At 39.9% G+C, this 23815-nt stretch overlaps 1 protein-coding gene across 1 annotated transcript in view; it reads left to right on the top strand.

The window, feature by feature from the left end:
• The first annotated feature begins 2777 nt into the window (after positions 1-2777).
• The window catches only part of NOX4 (NADPH oxidase 4), a 97737-nt gene continuing 76699 nt past the window's right edge, over positions 2778-23815 (top strand). Inside the window, exons 1-8 of the mRNA XM_021545015.3 lie at positions 2778-2858; positions 3626-3721; positions 12608-12718; positions 13600-13684; positions 14320-14417; positions 16246-16273; positions 18541-18613; positions 23173-23253. Of these exons, the coding sequence (XP_021400690.2) occupies positions 2802-2858; positions 3626-3721; positions 12608-12718; positions 13600-13684; positions 14320-14417; positions 16246-16273; positions 18541-18613; positions 23173-23253 (629 nt within the window). The 5' untranslated portion in view covers positions 2778-2801. The remainder of the gene's footprint in view (positions 2859-3625; positions 3722-12607; positions 12719-13599; positions 13685-14319; positions 14418-16245; positions 16274-18540; positions 18614-23172; positions 23254-23815) is intronic.

Below are 23815 nucleotides of genomic sequence, written 5' to 3'. Positions count from 1 at the left end.
CCAGGAAACCTGCTCCGGCTCCTCTCTCCATGGGTATGCAGGTCTCTGCCAGGAGCCTGCTCCACCACAGTTCTTTCATGGGTTCACAACTTCCTCTCAGGCATCCATCTGCTCCAGTATGGGTCTCCTCCATGGGCTGCAGGTGGATCTCTCCATCCCTTTGGACATCCATGGGCTGCAGGGGCACAGCTGCCTCACCATGGTTTGCACCAGGAGCTTCAGGGGAATCCCAGCTCCAGTGCCTGGAGCACCTCCTCCCCTCCTTCAGCACTGACCTTGGGGTCTGCAGGGCTGCTCCTCTCACATATTCTCACCCTGCTCTTCTCTGACCCCCATTACATCTTCACAATAACATTTTTTTCCTTCTTCTTCAATATGTTATCATGGAGTCATTACCTCAATTTCTGATTGGCCCAGCCTTGGCCAGTAGCAAATGTCTTGTAGCCTCTTGGAACTGGCTCTGCTGGACATGAAGGAAGCTTCCAGCAGTTTGTTACAGAAGACATCCCTGTAGGCCCCCTCACTACCAACACCTGGCCACGCAAACACTATACAGAGGGGCTGCCTACCTTGGCACTGCTGTGTCCAGTTGGTAGGACAAAGCACAAAGATCATAATGATCAGAGGATAAATACCCACAAAGCAGAGATGAGCTCAACAGGTTTTAGAGTAATATTATAACTTTTCTAATTATTTGGATTATAACTAGCATCTATGGTCATTTCTGAGTGTTCTGAAGTTTAAAATACACACTCATATACATCTGGGATGGCTTAAAACTGAACTCAGCCTTTTTCTGTGGAGGAAGAATGTAGATGTATTAGCATGACACTGGTCTTTGCCAGAGTCTTTTTGGGCTAATGATTCAAAGCCCTTGGCTGTTTCCAGGGAGAAGTAAAATAGGGGTGTTTTCTACAAAAACACATTCCTTGCTTTGTACCTAGATATGATGTAGGATCCAATGTGGATGAGCATGAGTCATGTGCTCCACATGCCTTATGGCACTTTGTAAGTAGGCAGTGAAGTGCTGGCTCATGAGTCACCAGCTTCAAGTGAGTGGGCAGTCAAATCCTGCATAAGCTGATTTTTCAGAACCATTTCTAAAGTGCAAATATAGCATGGGCAAATTATTTTGGTTTTGTTTTTGTCTTCTCGGCTTCTGTTTCGGCCAAGGCCCCATGTAATCAGGCCTGACATATCCTGCAAGTTTTATCTTGTGCCATTCCATCTTTGACATGCTTGTCCAAAGAAGATTCATCATCTGCTTCACTGTAAGCAGTTTCCATTTTCCTTAGAATTACAACAGAAGCAAGGAAGTGAATGGAAATAGCAAACAAGGTAAATAAACTGTTCTATTTCTTCTGCTGTTAGGGTTGCTTTGGCATTAGATTATGGTTCTGTTGAGTCTTAAATTCAAAATATATATTTTCCCTTTCACTACTTCTCCTTTTAGTGTCATTAGATGATATAAAATGGATGCAACCCTGCTATTTCAGAACTTCACCTAAAACTTCATACAACCACAGAAATCCTGCCGCTTGTTGAGACAGAACTCCTGCTGCAGCAAAAATACCCTCAAATGAGTTTCAAAGGTGCTACGCCCTACTTGTACTCTTTATTTGCAAGACCACACATGGGTCACACATTCCCTCCACCTTGATATAAACTGCAGAAAGATGGCACTTTGCTCCCTTCCATTCTTCTATGGACCCTTGGTGTGTAGCTCATAAAGAACTCAAAAAATGGCTATTTTCCAGATAGTAAAAGAAAGACAGCCAGCTCAGACTGGACTGGATGAGACTACTCAGCACCACTCCTTGGACTTGGCATCTCCCAGAAAACCAGCCTTGCTCTGCTGCCAGCAGAGCCACTGCTGCCTTCTCAAGGAGCAACATGAGCACCACAATGCCTGGTGGAACTGTTCCGCTGTCTCACAAGGCTGTCCTGTTTGGAAGCTTCTAGCAACAAGCATTTTCTTCAAAAGCTTTTTCTTAATATAAAAAATTAGTATCGGTGCAACTTTTCCTCAAACCCCACCCTCCTCAAACCCAAACTAAACACGAAGGCCACCAGCAAAAGCAGGCTGCCGGCAGCAACCCAAGCTGTGGACACGGGATGCGCAATTGCCCACTGCCCCTTTTTCTTGGCTGCTGTTCACCGCGCACCCGCTGTGCCGGCACACAGGAGGCGGCCCCTTCCAGTGTCCTCCAGGGACACCTGATGGAGCAGGATCAGACTTGCAGTCAGCAACACAGCCTGTCCCTTCCCGGCTTTCGAGGGCCCCACGTGCTGCCCGGTCAGTAGTTTCTTGGACAGCCTCTTTGTTTCACCCGAACTGCAGAGCGCTTGCATGCGCTGCCGCTCCCCCCGATCCCTCCTGCGAATTTCTGTATCACATTTCAGCCCGGGCGGGGATGGGGGGGTCGGGCAAGTGGGAGCCCCACGGACGGGATTTTCAGCGGGGAAACGCTTTCCCAAACTGGGGGACGCGAGGCAGCGGCCGCACCGCAGCGCGGCGGAGCAGAGCAGGGCAGAGCGGGGCAGGGCAGGTCCGGGCCGGGCCGGGCCGGGCAGGGCATGCTGCCCTCCGGAGAGCTCCGCTCTGCCCCAGGCGGCCGGGCCGCGGATGGAGCCGGGGGCCGTCCGGCGGCGCGGCGCGGCCGGAGCGCTACGCCCGGCGGCCGGAAGCCAGGGCGGGGGGTGAGGGGTGGGGAGAGGGGAGGGCGGCTCGGCCCGGCTGAAAAGGAGGGCTCGCCCGGCGCCCCCCCACCCTCGGCGCTGCCCCGCGGGCGTCCCGCAGCATGGCGCTGTCCTGGCGGAGCTGGCTGGCCAACGAAGGGAACAAGCACCTCTTCCTGGTAGGGGCGGCCCCGGGGGATCCCCTCGGCGGGGCTGACCCGCGGAGGAGGCTCAGGAGGGGCCGCTGGGTGCTGGCAGGCGGCGGGGGGCGGCACGGGGGCTGCCCCGCGGGTCGAGGAGCCGGGGCACCTCATCCCGGAGTGGGGCAGGGGTCCCGGAGTGGGGCAGGGCTCCCGGAGTGGGGCAGGGCTCCCGGAGTGGGGCAGGACGCCGTGCGGCTGCCGCGGCTCGGACGGGCGGGCGGGATGCGCTCCGAGCGCGTCCCGGTGCGCGGCTGGCAGGGATGGATGCACACGGAGCCGTGCCCCGGGACAGTGCCCGCCTCCGTGCCCTTCCCGGCTCTGTGCTTGCTCTTTGTTAGGCTCTCTTTGGGAAGGTTTGGGGGAGAAGATGTAGCTTCTTGGAGGTCAAGTTCTTTACCTTCCTTTGTCTCTTTGTTGTTGTTTCTTATTCTTTGAGTCTCTTAAATGCAACATCCAGCTAAAGAATTGGGATAGTATCTTGTATGGGAGTGCAGTGCTAGCTCTAGGTTGTTGTAACACACAAAAAGTTCTGTGAAGTTCAACGAAAGTGAAAATTTCCAACATAGGGGCACTTCCTTTTAGTACTTTCAAGCATACTATGTGCATGAAATTTGCTTTTCCATTCCATTTGCGAATGTTTATGAAACTACAGACCTATGAGTTTTATGAATGAAATGAGAACTGAAAAGTTTGCACATGTAACTAACTTTCACTTACAATCTCTTGTTTCTGTTTCATTTCAGTTTTTCTGGCTCTCCCTCAATGTATGGCTCTTCGGGAAAACCTTCCTGCTTTATAATCAAGGGCTACAGTATTACTATTTGCATCAAATGTTAGGGGTGAGTGACCTGGATATTACATTTTGCCCTGGAATTTGGGATGCTCGAGGATGGGGTAAGGGGCAGAATGCATTTGCTAATCAAAGATGACACAAACTGCCTATTAACTTTTCAAAGTGGGAAAAGATCTGGTAAGAAATTACTGGGGTACTTCTGACAGTTGTTTAGGAGCAGAAAGTGAACACTGTTGAGAATAAAAAGAGCCAGTCAAGTGTGGGACAGCTATTCTTTTCCCTCCTCTCTCCCATCCCAGTGTTGCCAGCAGCGGCATACAAGGTTTACAGGAACACAGACATACTCAACAAATGACTGGAACTCCACTTGTTGTCATCAGCACATTTAGCAAGCTATGGACTCTTGTTGGCAAATTCTTTCCAATCCCGTTATTGTAGTATTCATGCTTGCTGAGAGACTTCTAATAAGTCTCAGTTCTTTTCAGTCTTTGTCATTCTCATGGATACTCTGTTATGTGTAAATTCACTATAATGCATGTAACTTTAGTTTTGTTTTCTAATGGTAAGTTCTTTGATTCTGGGTGGTTTAATGAAGATTCAGATATTTTGGCTAAGCAAGGGCAACAACCACCACCAGCAGATGAATCCAAAAGGTACTTTGGAGACGTGAGATACCAGCCTGCCTTGGGAAATTATCAGTGTAGTAATTTGAAAAAAACCTTCTGTTTATAAAAGCATAAATTGAGATTTAACATCTTCCTGGGAAATGCCCATGAGTTGCTCAGAATTTGACAATCCAGGAAAAGGTGTCTGAATAACATGATGCTTTGTAACACTATGTCATACTCAGGAACGGATTTCAATAGAAAGTTGACATGGGATTAAACACAGATGATGCACATCCTAATCTGCTGTAGAGCCTCTGGGGTTTAGTTTTGGTGAATCCAGGGTATATAGTTTCATGTGGCTGATATTGTCATAACTGGACAGTACCATAATGTTTTGTGATCTTGCTTGGAAATAAGTTGGGTTGATACAATTTTTTCCTTCTTGTGGTTGTTTCAGATATGTTCAAGAATGAATCTTAGTGAAGATAGTGCAAAAAAGAAGGGAATGACAATAATTAAATCCTTCATGGTATTGACTTTCTTGACAGAAAAACATGAAAATATGTTTAATTTTACCTTGATTTCTAGTGGCTTTGCAGCCCAGTGTATCCATTTGAAAACTATGTTTGTTCCTGATGGAGCAAATGGGTTGGTTGTTTGTACAGCAAATGTTCTGGGGTAATGTTGGACCATATTTTCAGCTGGTATCAATCAGCAAGTTTCTCTCAACTGAGATTGCTCATATGCCTCATACCAGCTCATCATCTGGTTAGGATTTTTCTTGGTTTTCTTACACTTTAAAATGGAAGACACTTGCAAAGTAACTTAATGTGTGTTCAGAATCTGTGTGATGACTCAGGCAAGAGATTCCTTGTCTTGGTCAGGAGATGAGGACTAGGAGGCCATGCTTTTAACTTTGTATAATTGTGTCTGCCACTGTGGGAAAAAGTACCACAGAATTTAGGGACTTCTAAAATAAGGTTAAAAATGAAGAGCCAAGTCTAAAAGGTACTTTTGGTCAAAGTTATAAAACTAATTTTAACATTTTGAAAATGCTAAAGACTAATGTACTAAATGTACTTGCAACTCACTTTTTATACCTCATTTAAATATCTTCAGTAGATCCCAAAGTTAGCTTTCTCCCTTCTCTTCATTATATCTGTGTATGTGTATTAATCATAGAGATTATTTTGCAAGGGATAGGAAAACTGCACCCAATTTGGTTTCTTCAGGAGATGGCATAAGCAGTACTAGACCTGTAGTTGCCTTCCACAGGGATTTTTGCACCTCTTCTTTTTCTCTGTTGGTTTGTATAGCCACTGACCCATGGCCCACCTGTATAACCACTCTCCTCTCTGTTCTATGCACGCGTGAGTGGTTTGCAGAGCCTCTGTGCCACTTCTTGGTGTCTGAAGATTTTGAGATTTAGATTAAATTCTTAATTTATAATTCAACAGTTGATATTTTTTGTGTGAACAGATTGAACTTTTTAATGGATACTTCTGTGATAACTGATTCCTTTTTCCAGAGAGGTAACAAAGTTGCCAAAAAGGAGTGGCACTTTTTGAATTAAAAAAAAGTTTCTGTTTTTTTCGGTGAGATCTCGTAAGGAGTTGGCTTTTTTTCTTTCTTAATATGCTATAATGGCCTTAAGAACTTCTGCACTTGCAGCATGGAGAGATTTACCACAGGTAGTTTTCGTTGTTTACCAAGTAATAGAATGGAGAACAAGAAGAGTTGCTGGAGGGAATCAGAGTGTGATATGAAATGAGATCTTGGACTGAATATTCTGAGTATATTCAACTATGCCATGTTTTTATGCCATCTCTTTCTGATGTGAAGAAAGAGAAAGAATGTGGTTGGTGTTTTGTTCAGTGGTCACTGAAGTGATTTACTTCCCTCCAGCTGTCTACAGAAGAATGAGGCTCAGATTTATCCTTTTCCATTTGCATTCTCTGTGATGTTGAACAAGTTACTTTAGGACAGGATTTAAAATTTGTTTAGGTACTTAACTCTCACTCAATCTTTCAATAACCATCTTCCTGATTCTTAATTCTAAACCTGTGAAACACACTAAGAGCATGGTGGTGTCCTGGAAGTAACAAGAGAACAGATAAGTGGAAGGCAGTAACGTGGTAGGAGGAGGTTGGTAAATCTTTTATGTAACAAGAAACTTAGTGTTATTTTGTGTCAAACATGTCTGCTTCATTCAGTTTGACTTCTGTTGATGAGACTATGAGCTCTTCGCTGTGCAACCTCTATCCCTGGGTGTTTTCAAAACCTAATTGGGCAAAAAGCCCTGAGCAAACTTTATCTGAGTTTGGTGTGGAGCATGCAGGAGGGGGTTTCAGCAGAGACATCCTGAGGTCCCTTCCAACCAGAATAATTCCGTGGTTACATAATACTTGCAGTGAAAGTTCACCAGATAAAGAATCTAATTTTTTAATGATTTCTTAGGTGTTAACTTGGGGTCTTACATTGCTTAAGGAAGAGAAGCCCATGAACCAATCCTCAACAGACAAGAATTTCTTATAAAAGAGTTTGGCAAAGAGGAAAGGAATATTCTCATCTTTGTGTTCATGACAAGTGCTATAATGAGTAGGCATGAGTTACAGAAAGAGAGTCTTAAATTACTTGACTCCAAAATGTTTGCTGTTGGAGATTTTGGTCCACTCAGTCAGTGAAATTGTCCAGACTGATTTCTTCAGTCTAGCTTGGCTGTATTTTTGTCCAACAAGTTTGATTGTGCCTGGTCAAAAAAAGTCAGCCACAAATTTGGTACTAGCCGTATAGACCTCAGTCTTCCTTTAACAGCATTGAATGAAATGCTTGTTTCCTGTTGCTTGAGTTCCCTGTAAGCAGAACACACTTTGAGCTCATTTTGTCATGATATGAAGGGTCTCTCTTTCCCCATTCCCTCTCTTGTCCCTGCTCAAAGAGCTGTAATGTAATAATGTTAATGCAAGAGATAAGCTTCTGGGTTTCAGACCAAAGTGAAGAAAATGCATTGTCAAAAGGATCTCTTTGGGAAAAAACTGAATAACTGAAAATGGGGCTGAAAAGAAAAAGTGCTGCCTCACTTTTTTATCTGTTGCCTTTTTATTGTGTAGTATTGTACATAGTATTTATCACCATTATTCACTGCTTGGAATATGTTCCAGTAACTTTTATGTCTCTCCTTGCTAGTTTATCATAACAACAGAGATTTCACTAATTGAGACCATATTCCGCTTTCATTGATCCTTGTGCAACCATGTGGAACCTGCTTACCCCCCACAACTTAGCATTGGAGGGAGTTGTGTATCTTGATCCTTTGCTTGGAGATTATCAGGGAAGTTGAAAACTATTACTGCACTCAAGATTAAGTTAGTTGTTTTCTTCAGTTTGAATGACTGATTTAAGCAGAAGGAATACATCTTACACAAAGGAACTGTGTATAAAATGGGAACATGACCTGAACTTGTAGACAAGAAGAGATTGGAAAACCTTCAAAGAATGCCTGTGTGTTGAGTTACAAGTGAACATAGAGAATACTGATTCACAGCAGTGCAGGGAAGATACCCTATACAAATAAAAAAAAATATTGCACTACTTAAAATAATTTTTAAAGGGTTTCAGTACATGAGGTTGGGATTTACTTTGAAGCCTTCCTTCTTCAGGTGCAAAACCAAGTCAAACTTCTGTGGAAGTTTTCACATGTTCTGGTTTCCCCTACCTTCACATTTTCCTTCTTTTCAGCTGCTTCGTTTTTGTTGCTAGATCTTCAGCCAGATTTGACAGGCCTAAGGGGAAAAATTGCTGTGCATACAGTTCAGTTCTGTCCTTCATCTTAGGTTATCAGTGCTCTGTTACTCAAGAGAAGGCGTACTCTGTGAAGAAAAGGAGGCTGGGTCAAAAGGAGTCGTGTTGTGTGGCACAGTTTGTTTCACCTAGGAAAATAACTAACTTTAGCTGCTCCAGTACTGATCTGGGAAGGTGGTCTGTGACCTGTGTCTACAGAGCAGGGTGTGGCTTGTGAGTCTTGCCAGAAGCTTTCAAGATGTCTTGAACCAAAGAAGATCGAAAAATTTTAAAGGCTCTAAGAGACAGCATCAAGTGTGGTGCCTCTATTGCAGCATGATCTGTTTAGGGTTGTTGCTTGTATGTGGTGAAGTCTTGAGAAACAGAATCACATCACTCTCAGGTGTGGAAGGGTTTGCATTATTCTAACATTTTTTTGGTACAAGATTGAGTACCAAAATACTGTCCTTTCTTAAAAGGTGAGATAGGACAGTATTTGTTGAAATCTTCATTTTGCAACAGTGTATAAAATGTCAGATCTCTCTGCACAGCAGTTGCAGGTAACATTCACCTCTGTATTTATAAATTATGGACTCTGTGGAATTCTGGGGTACAAGTAAGGTACTTCAGCCCTCAGTCTAATACTGAAATCATTTGTCTAACAGAGAAAGCTCCTTTTCCTAATAGAGAAAGCTCATTTTCTCATTTTCAGTCTTGCTGGCAGCAATATACAATGAGGATTAACTCTTCACTTCTCTGTCCCACTTTGTATGTTGTATGAGCACAGCCAGGAGTTGATCTGGATTTCTGTGGACTATATATCAGACAGGGATAACTGTAGAATTTGCATTCTGGAGCTCTTTTATGCTGCTTTGGAGAAGATGGCAGTTCCCTTACACTTGTCTGGAGGAAAAATCTAACCTAGTTTTTAGGATTTGAGTTTGTGGATGGCCCAGTTCCCTATTATTTTTGCCACAAATTTAGTCTGTAAATTTGAGTATGTTTCTTTTCTGCTCCATGAAATCAGATACCAGTATATGTTGTACCAGATAGGCAGATTATGGAAGGAGGTGGTCAAATGCTTGGATTTAGTATCAGCAAAGCTGGATAAAATGGTGTCCAGCAGAGATTTTGTGTGTGTGGTTTTTTCCTTTTTGATTCTGCAGAAATTTCGCATGCTAGTAACATGCAAAAACTTTTTTTTTTAAGACAATAAAAACTTCAGGAAGAAACTAGGATTATATTTTTCTCATTTCTTAACTACTTAATAAGGGTATATATTCCCTTCTAGACCCAGTGAGTTGCCTTGGAGCAAAAATCATCCTACTATTGTTTAAAAATCCAACAATAATGTACTGTGTTAATTTGTTACTATGCCTTCCAGGCAATGCAATGGAAGTTAAGAAAGAGATCTCTTGGAAACCATTTGGAAAGAATTAGTTCCATGGTAATATATTTAGCTTTTGGCTATATATCAAGACCAAACTTAAACTCTTTTTCTTCTTGCCTGAATTTTGATTTTAAGAATTTCTAAATGCATTTCCCATTGTTCGCAAATCAATCATGGGCTTGTTGCAGGAAATATTGCTGAACTTTATTTCTTCAGAATAAAACCTTACATGAACCATTGGTAACAATATTTTAATATTTGAATCATACCTCCTTGAAAATACAGTAAGTAGTTGTTTGCTGGTTTCTCTTTTCTTTTTTTCTGTTTTTTTTTTCTTGTGTGTACACGTGTTGATAGCATTGAATTATATTGAATGCAAGGACATCGTTCCATAGTAATTGCATTATGAATGAATATTTGCTATTTATTAAATAAAGGAGAAAAACAAAGGAAGGTTAGTAGGATAGCCTTTTCTGCACATCATTAGTGATTCATACTTGTTAAATTGTTTGGTGTTTTACATAGAATCAGAGTCCATGCTGAGCTGGAAGGGACCTGTCATCCAGCTCCTGGCCCTGAGCAGGACATCCCAAAAATCACACCATGTGCCTGAGAGTGTTGTCCAAGTGCTTCTTGAACTCTGTGACAGGAGTTATTTCATTTATTTAACACTACACAGTGTAGAATTGACTCTCTCCTAGGCCAAACTATTGTTTTGTTGAAGTTTTGTAAGAAAAATTGTTGTGCTTGGTAAAGGAAGTCTCGGATAACTGATGTAATGCCTAGTTTATGTTTAAACTCAAAACCAAAAGGAATTCTTGAGAAATTAGTGATGTATCATATAGGTCATACAACAGAAGTTATTAAAATTTTCAAACTGCTCATTAATGGTATTGCAACTCTTTGAGATTTCGGGTATTAGTCAACAGCTACAAAAATGGTTCAGTTTGCTTCTGGAGTTTGCATAACATTATTTCTACATAATTCTTGAGTTTTTCAAGTCATGCCAATTTAATCAGTGCAATACTGTAGCACATCAGTAAGCCCCAATAAAAATTCTTACATGTTTTAATGACCATGTTTCTGAAGTTATTGCTTCAATGAGGTGTACAGCTCATTTTTAGCTTCTCTTTAGAGATTTAATCAGAATAGAGACAGTGTTGTATATGCAAACAGTGTATTATAGAGACATTTTTCTTTTCTTTAAGTCCAGTCTGTTCAAGGGTTATTTCCAGTTGGAAGAGTGCAGAGTGGGGAGGAGAGGATGGCCTAAGGTCTGAAGAACATGGCTTATGAGGAAGGAGTAGCAAGAAAAAAACAATTCTCATTGCACAAGTAATCAGAGAGTGAAGCAACAGATGAAATAGAAGCAAGGGAGGTTTTATGTAAGGAAAAAGAGGACTAACAGTACATTGGAAGAAATTTTGGAGGACATCTGGAGAGTGGGAAAGAACTAAGTGACATGGCTCATTTTAGTCTTGTTTTCTATCATTCAGTAGGTTGGAGATGATCTGTTCCTGGGATTTTTTTGCTGGAGATACCACACTTACATAGTAGAGAACAAGGTAGAGCACATTTTGTGGGGTAATTGCTCCTACTTCTCAAGGGCAGCTTTTGAGAGAGGGTGCCCTTGTGACTATTCTGTTTTGTGGAAGCAGGTAGGGTCTGGTGAGGAGGTCCTTAGCACTCAGGTCAAATGAAATAATGTAAAGTAGCTGGAAGAGAAACAGGATTTAGGTGCAGAGCTTGGTTCTTCAGGTAGACTGAACATCTTTACCTCCTGTTTGCCTCCTGGTGCTGTGCCCAGGTGCGCTGCAGAGCAGGTGAGGTACATGGACGTTGCTAACTGTGAGAGCAGGAAGTTGTAATGTTTTATGGTGCTGGTATTTAGAAACACTTTCATGCTGTTGTGCATGAGGTCTTGCAAGATATTCTGAAGTGCAATTATTCTGTTTGTTTTTACTAGCTTATATATTCATCCATTTCTGTGACACAAACATAGGTTGGTATATTTTGTTTCTTCTTGATAATGAAGATAAGGATATAATAAATGTTGCACAGTTTTTTTTTGTCGGAGAAAGTAAAACATACTCATTTTTTTACATTGAGTTTAATTTTGAAAAGGTAATAAACCTTAAGTAATTTTTATTAGATAATTCATACCTGTTCAACTTATTCACATGATCCTGCAGCACTTGAATTATCTTTAATATTATAATACTTTTGTACTAATTAATTCAGGAGTTGAAATACTTGGGGTTTTGAGAACAGTGTAAGAAATATCCTTCCAGAAATCTGTTGACAGTCTAAAAGCATCATTTATGTAAGCTAGTAAAATGTTAATTCAACCTAATAACTAGGAGAACAATGGCATTTTGCTAACTTTTTAAAATTATAAATGAATGAGATAATATAATAAGATTAAAAATACAGGTTTATGACATGAATATGTGCTTTGTTCATTTATTTGACAAGTGTTTTTCTTCTAATTATGTAAGTTCCAAATATATCAGTGAAAGCATTAGTGAAATTAGATTTCATTACAGTTCCCAGCTATTGAGCAGTTAAACTGAAGAAAACCTACTTTCTTTATGTCCAAATATGGCATTGCATAATGTGCATGGATGAGGAATTTTGTGGCAATTCTATAACAGTCCTTGAAACACTATGACCATTTCAATTTGACTGAATCAATATTTTTTCACATCTTTTTGTGGCTTAACAGAAAATCATTACACTCGAGTGGCTGTCTAGTGTCATCATAGTATTTATCGCTTTTTATTTAGTTATGTCTTTTGAAGCTTTTGGGTCATCTCTCAGGGGACACTCTTGTCTCAGATGTTTTGTTCCATGTAACTTTGAGCACAGATGAGGATATTGGATCTTCCAGTAGAAAGTTGTCATTTATTGCTGACAAAATAATTTTTTAATAGCTTCTTGATGCAAAGATGAGAGCTGTTTCCTTCCCTGTGAGGACAGGATAGCATGCTGTGTGTGTGCCATGGTTTCTCCAGCACATCATGAAATTCCACTATTCTGATGAGTTGGAAAGCACGGGAACCATTTGGTTTTGCAGCACAGAGAAAGAGAAACAAGACTGACACATGTGCCATTCCTTTCTCCCCATAATCTAACTCTTGCAATGTTTGTTCAGCTAGGATTGTGTGTTAGCAGAGCTTCGGCATCTGTCCTCAATCTCAACTGCTGCCTGGTCCTGCTCCCGATGTGCCGTGTTCTCTTGGCCTTCGTGCGGGGATCCCAGAAGGTGAGTGCTGTCCTTGGAATGCAGCGCTTGAGAAGAGGGCCCTGGTCTCTGTATGGTATAAAAACAATTAAAAAAGAACCTGTTACATCCCTGTTTTTTCTACAGGATGTGCTTGCATGGTGCAAGTATCAGACATTTAGCCTGGATTCATGACTCCTTTGAAGACAGGCTTTGTCTGGTTTGATTTGACCTGTTTAGAGGGTGGTTTCTTCAGTGCATTTTTGAAGGATGAGGAGTTGCTGTGGAACTGTAGTCAGATGAATTCTTCTCTGTCTTTCTAAACTCTTATATTAGAGATATGTGTCCTCTCAAGTGCTTCCTGATAGAATTCAACAGATTAAACCCAACTTTGTCTCTGCATGACCACAAGTGTCCTCCTGGAGGTGATAGAATGTTCTGTAAAAATGCCCAACTTGATACACTTGTTATCATGGCAGAAACAATGTTTAGCTTCTTTGTGGTTCTTTGTTGCTTTTACAGAAATATAAATAATGCTTTTGAGGAACACTTGTGTTTGCTAGATTTGCAAACTGAACCTGTGAGTTTTGTTGACAATACCTATCAGATTTGATACGTATAGATGCACATATATATGCAAATACACCATTCCTTTTGATCCTGCTTATGAGAGTCAGTGATGCCTTCACAAGTGCTGGGATTTCTAAAAATTAGGGCCACGAGGTACATTATGTACTCTTGAGATCTGTGTAATTTCTTCATTAAGTCCTCAAAATTGTCTGCTTGGCATAATCCAGTAGTTTTCAATTTAGATAGTAAGCTTGCAAAGGTGTTAAACCTAACTGAAGTTGCTATTGTATCACCACAGTATTTTTTTCTCTGTTTTGTTTTGGAAGAGATTGCTTGAATTCTTCTCTTACTAGGTTGCCAGCAAGAAAACCAGAAGGCTGCTAGATAAAAGTAAAACTTTCCATGTGACATGTGGTGTTACAATATGCATCTTTTCAGGTAAGATCTTACTGTGCTGAGCAGCAGCATGTTTTGGAAGCAGCACTTTGTGGTTTTTCTGCTGCAGTACATTTGGGGGTAGTCTTGCTCTGTGCTTGCTCATCTTAAATTGCAAATGCTTCCTCAAATGTGTGTGGGTTTTGATTCACTTTTTGCTTTAAACACATGGGCATACATTCTAATGTCAAGCCTTTCCTTAAAATGCCAGTTTCTTTGAAGACAGGTACGTGAGATCAGGTCAAAATCTGCCCTTACAAGTGAAACCTCACTGTTCCTAAGAAATTTGAGTGAAATAGCAGGGTACTACAGGCTTACCTGCAGAGGAGACAGCAGTGGAGACATCTGCCCACTTTGGTGAAGGGAAAATGTTCTTGGCTGGACACCTTTGAATGTTGTGTCTCAACTGAAGCTTTGCAGTACAGAAATCGTCACTGTAGTGTTAAAAAATCCTAAAATACATACAGCCTTCTGTCATTAATATTTATAAGCTGATTTACTCTTGAAGAATAATTTAAAATTCCTTAGTCCCTGGTATATTTCATGGAGGTGATGTGATTATATCTTGACATCTGGGTGGCTACAGGGAACATCCAGCACTTGTTTACAGATTTACTCAGGATTTTGTTTTTTTTTAGTCTTACATGTTGCTGCTCATCTAGTGAATGCTCTTAACTTCTCTGAGAACTACAATGAAGAATTTGTGACCCTAAATGCAGCAAACTATCGTGGTGAGGTGAGCTAGCTTTCCTTTCATAGTTTGGTTTTAAGCATATAATTTAAATATATGAATATTTGCATATTCAAGACCATTGTGTAATCTGTACAGTGCAGTGCTCCTGTTTCATACACTAAAAACTCACCATTGTATGGATTCCTGTGGATTTTATTTCTTGGTCTGGACAAAGCATGTATTAAAGGTTCAGTCCTGTTTGATTATTTTCACCTTGCGCCTTGTTCTCTTTCTTCTCTTCTATTCCTCTCTATTCCTTGGGTGGGCCTGGTTAAGACATTTCTGCTGCTTTTTGGGCAAATTTGTTCTGCATTTCCACTCTTAAGAATACAGTGAGATTTGAAACTGATTTTGCATTTTGCAGCTGCAGTGAGTGCATGTATGAGTATATATGGTAAGCATGGAGTTAGTTATCTAGATGAACTGATTTCTGCTTGTGAAATACTTGTTTTGTGTGCCTTGTCTGACTGTGGTGCAGATGTCTTGCAGGAATATCAGATTTGTAGTCCCTTGGCCAGGTGCTAACTTGTGTATTTGGCAATGGAGAGATATTTGCAGATTTTAGAAGCAAGATCAGAGTCCAGCACCCTTTCTTCTTGGGCTGCAGTCAAGTTCTCTCTTGTTTATGTTCATTCTAGTCTCTCGTCTGCATTTCTTTTCTTCCAGTTTCATTAGGAAATACTTAGAATGACCCTATCCCAGCTGCACCATTTCCTGGAAAAAAGAGAGCTTGACTCAGTCCAGGCTCCTAAGGACCAGCAACCAAGGTCTTCCACTCCCTGGGTGAATGATCTAATCACAGAGCTATTCAATGGCAGACATACATGCCAACACCAACTATTGTGCTGAGCTGCTGGGTTGAACTGTGTGTCTGCTTGTGTTAGGAGTGGTCTGATAGACTTCCCTTCATCAGGAACATCAACAGGAGCTTGCCTCAGGCAAGAACATGCCAGGGTTCTAAGCTTCTACTAAGTGGCAATAGAAAATGGAGACAATAGCAAGTTTTTTAAGAACTCTAGGATCAAAGCTCCTGAATTTTATGTACTTCAGTAGCTCTTGCACCTTTATATTTGAATCCCACTTATATCCCTTTTTAAACTGTGGTGGACAGTCTGGATGCTGCTCACATCTTCTCTACCTGGGTACACACATCTGGATGCAGACAAGGTCAGAAAGAGGGTCACTTAATTTTTCCTGTCCTGTATAAAAAAAATCTCACCTCCCCTCACTACATTCTACTGCAAGTTTAAATAAAAAAGTTCTCCAAGCAGTGAAGACAAAACCTCTTGAAGTATAGGATCAGGGGAAGTGAGGCAGTTTCCCTTGATGTTGAAGTATCCCCTCTTCCTTTCACGTGTGGTGAAGGACACAGGAACATCTGTCAGATCCTTTTTGTTCAGTCTTGCTTCTCGAGGGTCCACTGCAAATGTCTTGGTGATGCAACTGGCAGTAAAATGCTTGCCTCCTGTCTTGCATTTAAATTCAAAACCTTTCCCTTTTATGCTCCACTCTGTCCTCTCAAAGGGATGAGGTAACTGAGTAAAATTATGCTTTCAAAAATCAATTGTCTGTAAAATTATCTAAATCCAGATTATAGATCAGAATTATCTTTGCTGAGGGAATGCAAAGGCTAAAGGTTTAGTTTTTGTTGAATTGCAGTCAATGTAAACTGTTACCAAATGCCAAATTCATTTCCGGTTCCAGATTTAGGGACTGCATATGTCTTAAAATGTGTGAGCTTCATGGGCTACTTATTATTGTAAAATTATTTGCATAATAGATATAAATACCATATGTTGATTTTATTTGTTTTTGCTCATCTGTTTTTCAGGACCCGAGGAAACTACTTTTTGCAACTGGTAAGTCCTGCAAAACTGAATGAGAAAAGTTTACTGCTTATCATCATCGCTTATCATCATCTTTTGGTCCTGTATTGGCATGCTCCATTTATTGTATCTCAGTTATCTGGAGTTGTGTTATTTATGTTAATATAATCTGGATTTGGTTATCCAGGAGGCAGGAGTTACATAAACCCAGTAGTAAGATGAGCAGCATTTTCAAATTTGTTGTTGTACAGATGAGTCAGCAGAAATCCATTCATTTCAAACAGAGAGTCTCTGTTTTTTTATTAAAACCAAATTCCTAAATGATCCAATTTCTAGAAAAAGAGAACAGAAAACCAATCCTTTTGCTTCAGCTGGTTTATTTAAGGGCTGGTTGGGTTTCTGAGCAATCTAAACTGTTAAATGGGAATCAGGCTTCAACACTCATACATAATAAATAGATGAAGACATTTTTGGTGCAGGAATTTAGACTTGAACAATGTTTGGGTCTGGAGGGGCAGGCACCAGTCTGAGCTGTAGTACTTCATAAGCAGATAAAGTTCCTTCCTGATGCCATCAGACTTTCTCCCTTATTTGGATCAAACACAAAAATCCTGACTTGGTAGCATTTAGGGCACAGTAAAATAAAATCTATGAACAGACAGCAATGGTTCTAGGTTTGCCGATCCCAATAGATGTGCTAGAATTAACAGCTGGTGTGCCAGTGTTTCCCAAAAGCCCTAGGAAAAGTTTAGATCAGTTGAGAGAAGAGGAAAGGAGAAAGTGAACTGACAGAAACTGAGGTCAGAGTTATCCTAAATTTAAAATTACTCTGTTCACTCCCTGTCTTAACAACTGGTAATTAACATGTACTATTTGTGCTGAAGGAATGCTCAGGCAGGGACCATGATTTTGCTGCACTGGGAGCTGTGCAAATAAGCAAAAAACCCCTGGTTTCTTCCCAGACAGTTCAGAATAGCAAACAGAAGGAATAAGGAATCAGAAGGATTTATAGAGTGATGATAGCTTTTCAGATTAGCCCAGGAAAGAACCTCCTTGTACAAGGGTGTGAGACAGACTGTGGGAAGAACAAGTATTAAAGATTATACTTAGTAGAGGAAAGGAGAGTCAGGGACAGGGCAGAAAGGAAACACTAAAAATGAACTGATAAACTGGGGCAAGACCGTGAGTGATTTCAGTTTGATGGAGAAGATAATTGAAAAACTGGACATAAAAGGTGACCTCTGGCTTGTGTGACAGTGTAGAAAGTTAAATCAGGTGCTGTACTGCAATTGCATTGGAGGTATTGGTTCAGAGTTGAGATTCATTGCACACTACACATCAAATCAGATTGAGAAAAAAGAATTTGAGAAGGAGGCAGTGGACAGAATGCATATTTTTTTTATTGCAGCTGCTTTTAACTGCAGTCTTTCCATGATGGAGGGAAATTGAGTTTTTTTATACAAAGCCTCCATTGATTGTAGGTCTGTAAAAACTGAGGAGTGAGTTGTGGTGTGTCAGATTTTGGGTATCAGACTTTTCAATGAAAGCGTATTGAGAAGTTTATAAAAAGGTAAGATTTGAGATTCTCTCCTTCAATTTAAAAAAGACCTGAGGACAAACTAATTCTGATACAAGTCTTCGTTTGAGCAGATGAGTCAAATTGTTAATATTTTTAACCTTTCCTTCCCAAGTGGTGGCTGCAGATCCCTCTTACAGACCCCTTGCTCTGTGGGCAAAAATTTCAAGCATGATGCAATGCCTTGGAGAGTAATTTCAGGCTCTTCCCCATTCCAGAATGAAATGGGCTGGCAAAAAATTGTAGTGACAGCTTGCATAGAAATTGATTTGTTTGAAATTCTGTCCCTGAACAGGTTTTTAATTGTCATGATCAACAGAGTGTAATGTTTGGAATAAAAAAGAGACAGAAGCTTGTACAGTCAGTCTTGCACATAAACAGTGTTTGTTCTTAGTTACCTGCTTAGACACAGATGTCACAAGCAAAAGATGACAGGAGCAAAGACAAATAGAAAATTGTGATGCATGGTGAAATGCAAGGAAAAGGGTATTTTTTGGGACTAGGGAAAAGGAGGAAGGAAGGGAAAAGGGAAAAAGAAGGTGGGAAATTAAACAAGAACTCTTCTTTCCTATCTGGCTTGATGCATGAATTGTCCTCAAGAGATAAGTTTAAACAAGAGTTTGATTGAATCATGATTTGTATGTCTAATTCCACTTTCTTAAAAGCTCATAGTAGACAAAGATACCTCTTCACAGTTCAAATGTAAAAATTATGTCCTTTTTAGTTCCAGGTCTTACTGGAGTCATTATGGTGTTAGTATTATTCCTAATGTGTACAGCTTCCACATATGCCATCAGGTAAGATGTAATATGATTGTTATGCTAAAAAATGCCATTTCTGTAATCATATTATCCTACTGACTAGATTGTTTAAAAATACCGGTTTTCTTTTCTGTTGTTTCTTCCTAGCTTGCAGTTAAATTAGCACAGTGAATTTTGTATGAAAACAATTACAAGACCTGATTGAATTGCCTTCTGAAAAAGTACTATTTAATAATTGTGCTGAGTTAAAAATGTGGACCTTTAAAAATTTAAATAGTTCTTCTATTCCTGGTTGTAGGGGAAGCGGCAAACTCAGCAAATGGGAAGTTCTGTGCAGTGCATAAATTAGGTTCAGTGGAAGAAAAATAAGATCTTATTGTAATCTTAATTATTTTCACCAATTAATTGTAACAATAAATTGTAACAAGAAGAGTAACAAAACCCAAACAAACAAACAAAAAAAAAAACCCAAAAAAAAAGAAAAAAAAACAAAACAAAAAAAATCCAAACACCCAAACTAGCAGCAGTGAAATAAACCAACACAAAACTATGCTACTGAAGTAGAACATTGCTTTTAGAAGTTCTGCTTCTGGTTGTCAGATATATTCTTTTTAATGTGAATTATAATATATCAAGCATCAATGCAGTATTGGCTCAGAGCAGCTGCTGGGTTTTCTAGGGGCCTGGTCCTCTGGTGGATTGACATTCTATACCAATGTTAATGAGCACATATGATAGTACCTGTGAGTGACTGGTACCTGGGGGGCTCTAGCCCAATGTTGTAGTCTTTTTAAGGCTTGGATTCTGCAATTGAATGTGTAAAAATAACCCCTTCATTTTTACAGAGGTTGAATTCACAATGTGAGTGCATCACCTCAGTTCAGCAAACATGGAAGGATATATTAATTATATTAATTAGGTATCTTCAAACATTAATGGTGCTCCACTGGTGTGAGTTAGATATGTGGTTATGAACTTTGTTGAACTAATCCATCTTTCCTGAGTAGCTGCATTAACTGGCAATGTTATCCTGTGATTTGAGAAACTAGTTCAGCAAATACTTGTGCATTTTCAGTAAGCAAGGCTTCTTCCAGGGCTGAGACTTTTGTGAGGCACTGCAGGCTACAGACGTGCAGGATTAGGCTGCTGCACTGGGTATAACATGGCTGCACATTACATGGTCCACACATGGCTCTACTTGCAAAAAAACAACAGTTTTGGGTAGATTTAAAAATAAAATTATTACTTTACTCTGCAACATTAAGCAGAGCAAAGTCTTGTCTTCTTCAAAGCCAAATTAAATTAGAAAAAACATCAGGTATTAGTGATTGGGAAACTTAGAAAAATATATGTAGTTGTAAACATTTGTAGAAATACTTTTTGGGTTCATGCAACATCTTTTGAAGTTACATGCTTTTTAGTTCCTTCCACAGTTACTGTAAGTGCAAATATTTTCCCAGCTTTCTGCCATCTAGCCAGCAGAATGAAAGCCCAATAGAGATAATCTGCATCTCCTGTTACCCTAGCAATAGTTCTTACTTGGAAATGTTATCCTGGCTTCTCCCTCAGGCATAGAGCTCAAGCTTGTCTTTATTATAGTGTTTTCTCCTAAGGAAACAAGCTGCTGCATGCATTTCAATGTCCCTTTTCAATCTCTTTCCCTGTATGATGGCTGAGCATACAATACAGTTTTAGGAAAATTAATGGCAATGTTCACTGTCTATCAGAAACTGAGCTTTTTAAAAGGTATTTCAGAGGCTCTTATAGTCTTGGATTTCAGCCCTAATCTCTTACACACTGACCTGCTTGGTGATTTCTTCCTTTGTATGTTTTTCCTGAAATTGTTCTGTGCATGAGTATGCCTCTATTTTCCTGCCTTTTCAGTAAACTGTGAAAATAAGTATTAGAAGAACTGAATTAGCTGCTAATGTTTTAAAATGATAAAGTGATTATTAGTTGAAAAATTTTCAAAATTTTTGCTGTGTTATGCCTGAGAATTAGACCAACATTTTTTCTTCGGTAGTTGTTTTCAGTAGGGTTATGAAGTTATCAGAAAACACAATAAATCCTGTCAATAAATGTTGACGTTTCTGACAACTTTAAAATTAATGGTATTTAAGATTTGGAAGTTATGTATTTAAAATAACATAAAAAAATAAGGTGCTGCAGTGCTATTTATTTTTGTAATCAAATATTCTAGTCTTCAATTTCAACTTCTAAACTGTAGCATATATCTTCCTTTTCAAAACTGTAACAGGATTAAAAATATTTTTCTAGAACTGTGCTGCTTAGTGTGTCCCTTTAAAGCATGATAAATTCCTCTTACATTTCTAAGTAAACTAACTCTTTCAGGTCTTCATCTGCAAAATTCTAAAGTAGGTTAACCAAAATTAAATATTTAACTTACCTCAAATTTTCAGGACTCTGCATTCCTAAGAAATGCATCCATTCTGTGAGTAATGTCTATTTTAAGCCCTACGAAGGTAAAAAAATTAAATGTTCTGAAGAGCATTGTGTATCAATAGGAAGATTATTGACTATATTAGAATACTAATGTATGTATCTGTAAGACACACAGTTTAAGGATACAAGTAAGAAATACATAATTATTACAGTATTGGAAAATATGCTTCATGGTAAGAAGTTCAAGGATTTGCATATCCGTATAATTTAAGGAGGGTAAGTTCAGAGGGCCTGCTCACATTTAGGGCAACTTGATACATATGAGGAACCAGCAGAGTTATCTGTAGGAGTGCTGAAAGGAGAATAAAATGCTCAACGAGCTGGAAGCTGACATTTAGATGTATTCAGGAAAGAAGTGTACAGTAATTTTAATCAGTAGCAGTAATTAGCTGTTGAAAGCAACATGTCAGAAGCAGTCCAGGGATTGAATTTTCATCACTGAAATTTTGAAAAATTGGTGCATTCTGAAAAAGATGCTCAAGAGCCAATAAAACATTCAGTGTACAGCGTTTGGTTTTGTAGCATGAAACCAAATTAAACCAGAGCTCCAAGACCTGTCCTTGTCCCTTCTCATGGCATGGGGGTTTACACCATCTTTAAGGCCCCATTCTAGGATTCTATGATCTATTTTGAAACAGTGAGTCTGTTTTACACTCCTTGTGCCTTCCAATCATGCTTCCACTCTGCACACCATTGTTCTTATTTTCTTCTTACTGATGATTACTCCCACAACTCCTCACAGATACTGATGAGTGATTGCATCAAAATGACTCCCAGGGTGTGGGGAGTTAGAAAAGGCTTAAGCAGCTCCAAGGAGGAAAAATTGTTAACATAGTGCTGACTGAGTGCTGAATGGCAGGGTGGAGGGGGGATTTCAGAGTCCCTTGCTGTTGCTGTATTCCTTCCTTTGCTTCCTTTTTCCTCCTTTGCTTCCTTCCTTGTTATTTTGCTGGCTTGGATTTTATTTTGGTAGCCCTTGGATTATCAAAATTATTTTTCCTCTCTTGAGGAAGCAAACAAGTAAGTCCTGTAATAATAGAAACAAATGCAGTATACATTTCAATTGTATTGAATGAAGAACAATTAGCTGGTTCTGTAGAAGACCATAGGAGGGAAAAAGCTCTGGAAAAAAAAAAAAAAACAAGTTAGCTGTGTCAGAGGAATAGCCTCTTAAACCATGTTCTCAGAGCTAAAGATATTTTTTATTTAATAATTGTTTTGGTTTATGAATGGGAGTAGGTTCTTTGGTTTTAGAAGGGACTCTCCTACCATGCTGTGTAGTGTGAGAGGTGTGTTTGTTTGCTGTGAAGTAGTGTATTTTCTTAGCCATTTAGGTTTTTTTTTTTTTGTTCATAAGTATTTTACTCAAAAAAAGCCCAAACAAGCTTAACAGAAAACAGTTCCAGATGAGTATTTCCTTTGGTCTGGGTTCTTTTTCTATTGCCTGACAAATTACTGATAAAAGGAAGTCACCTTCACCTCTCCTAATCTCACAATGATAATGTTCTTCTTGTTCCTCCCAAGACCATCAGTCCTAGAACAGTAATGTATGTGGCTTCCTGACCTGAAAATTCTCCTGCCATGCTCTTGTTGTCTCCTTGCTGTGTGCCCTAGTCTTCCTGTATCTCCCTGTACTCCATACCCTCACAAGGTTTTTACCCTTCCTGCTGGCCCTCCTGCTGCTGTCCATGCACCTGATTGTGTGCTGCAGCCTTAGTGACACATTAAATTTTATTTGGGCAGGGAGAATGCAAGTTGACACTCACTGTAAGGAAGTTGAGTTTTGAGACTGGAGGTGGAAGAACTCTTCCAGCAATAAGGATTTTGTGAAGACTAACTAGGACCTGTGAAAGCAGTAAAATCTCCCAGTTTCAGAAGAGTTTTCCATCTGGCTCTGTACTTCTTACACCCTTACCTCTCTTTCTTAGTTTTTCTTCTGTGCCAGTCACTTGTTCTTCTCAACACTTAATTGTGTGCAAGTACAGTATGCCTGTGGGAAAACATTCTGGGCTTTGACTATTTTGCATAGCTCTGCAGTGTATAATGATGTCCTGTGTGCACAGGTCTGCTTTTAATTAGCAGTGATTCCATCTGAGTTGAAACAACATTGAACCATGGTTTATTCTTTTCAGGGTTTCAAACTATGACATCTTCTGGTATACACACAACCTTTTCTTTGTCTTCTATATGCTGCTGATGCTGCATGTTTCTGGGTAAGTAAATAGAAAATACTCTTCCTTTTCCTGAAGCACAACCTGAAAGAGCAGTTTTATTGATTGCTGCCTTTCCTGAGCTTGCTTGAGCACAGTGGGCCACCTTTGGGACAAGACATTGGCCTCTGGTGTGTGATTAAATAAAGATCAGGATGTAGCTTGGAGATCTGTGTATGCTATAGCCAACTAGCACAAACTTCTTTACTTTCAATATTATTCCTTTTCCATTTCCATTGCTCAGTGTTTAGTGAGACATCAAGAAAACATTGCTTCATATTCTTGTCTCAGCAAACAGGTAAGAGGGGGCAGAAAAAGAAACTAAGTTGCTCATCCCTTGCATTTTCCTTTCTGCTTTCCTTTTGACTCCAAAGGAGAGGGAAGGAATGGCATCTCCTTAATTACTTCTTTCTCTTTGCTTACAAAATTTCCTAGTTTTTCCTCTTTTCACAAACATCATACTAGTGTTTACGCGCCATGAAGATGACGGTCAGATCTGTATCAGGCACAAACAAACTGAACTCTGTTGTAAGGTAAAGCATCTTCCAGAAGTTACGACATATGT

The sequence above is a fragment of the Lonchura striata genome, chromosome 2 (genome assembly GCF_046129695.1).
Source record: "Lonchura striata isolate bLonStr1 chromosome 2, bLonStr1.mat, whole genome shotgun sequence".
Classification (NCBI taxonomy): domain Eukaryota; kingdom Metazoa; phylum Chordata; class Aves; order Passeriformes; family Estrildidae; genus Lonchura; species Lonchura striata.
Note: the sequence above shows the minus strand (reverse complement) of the source record. Positions and strands in the feature narration are given on the sequence as shown.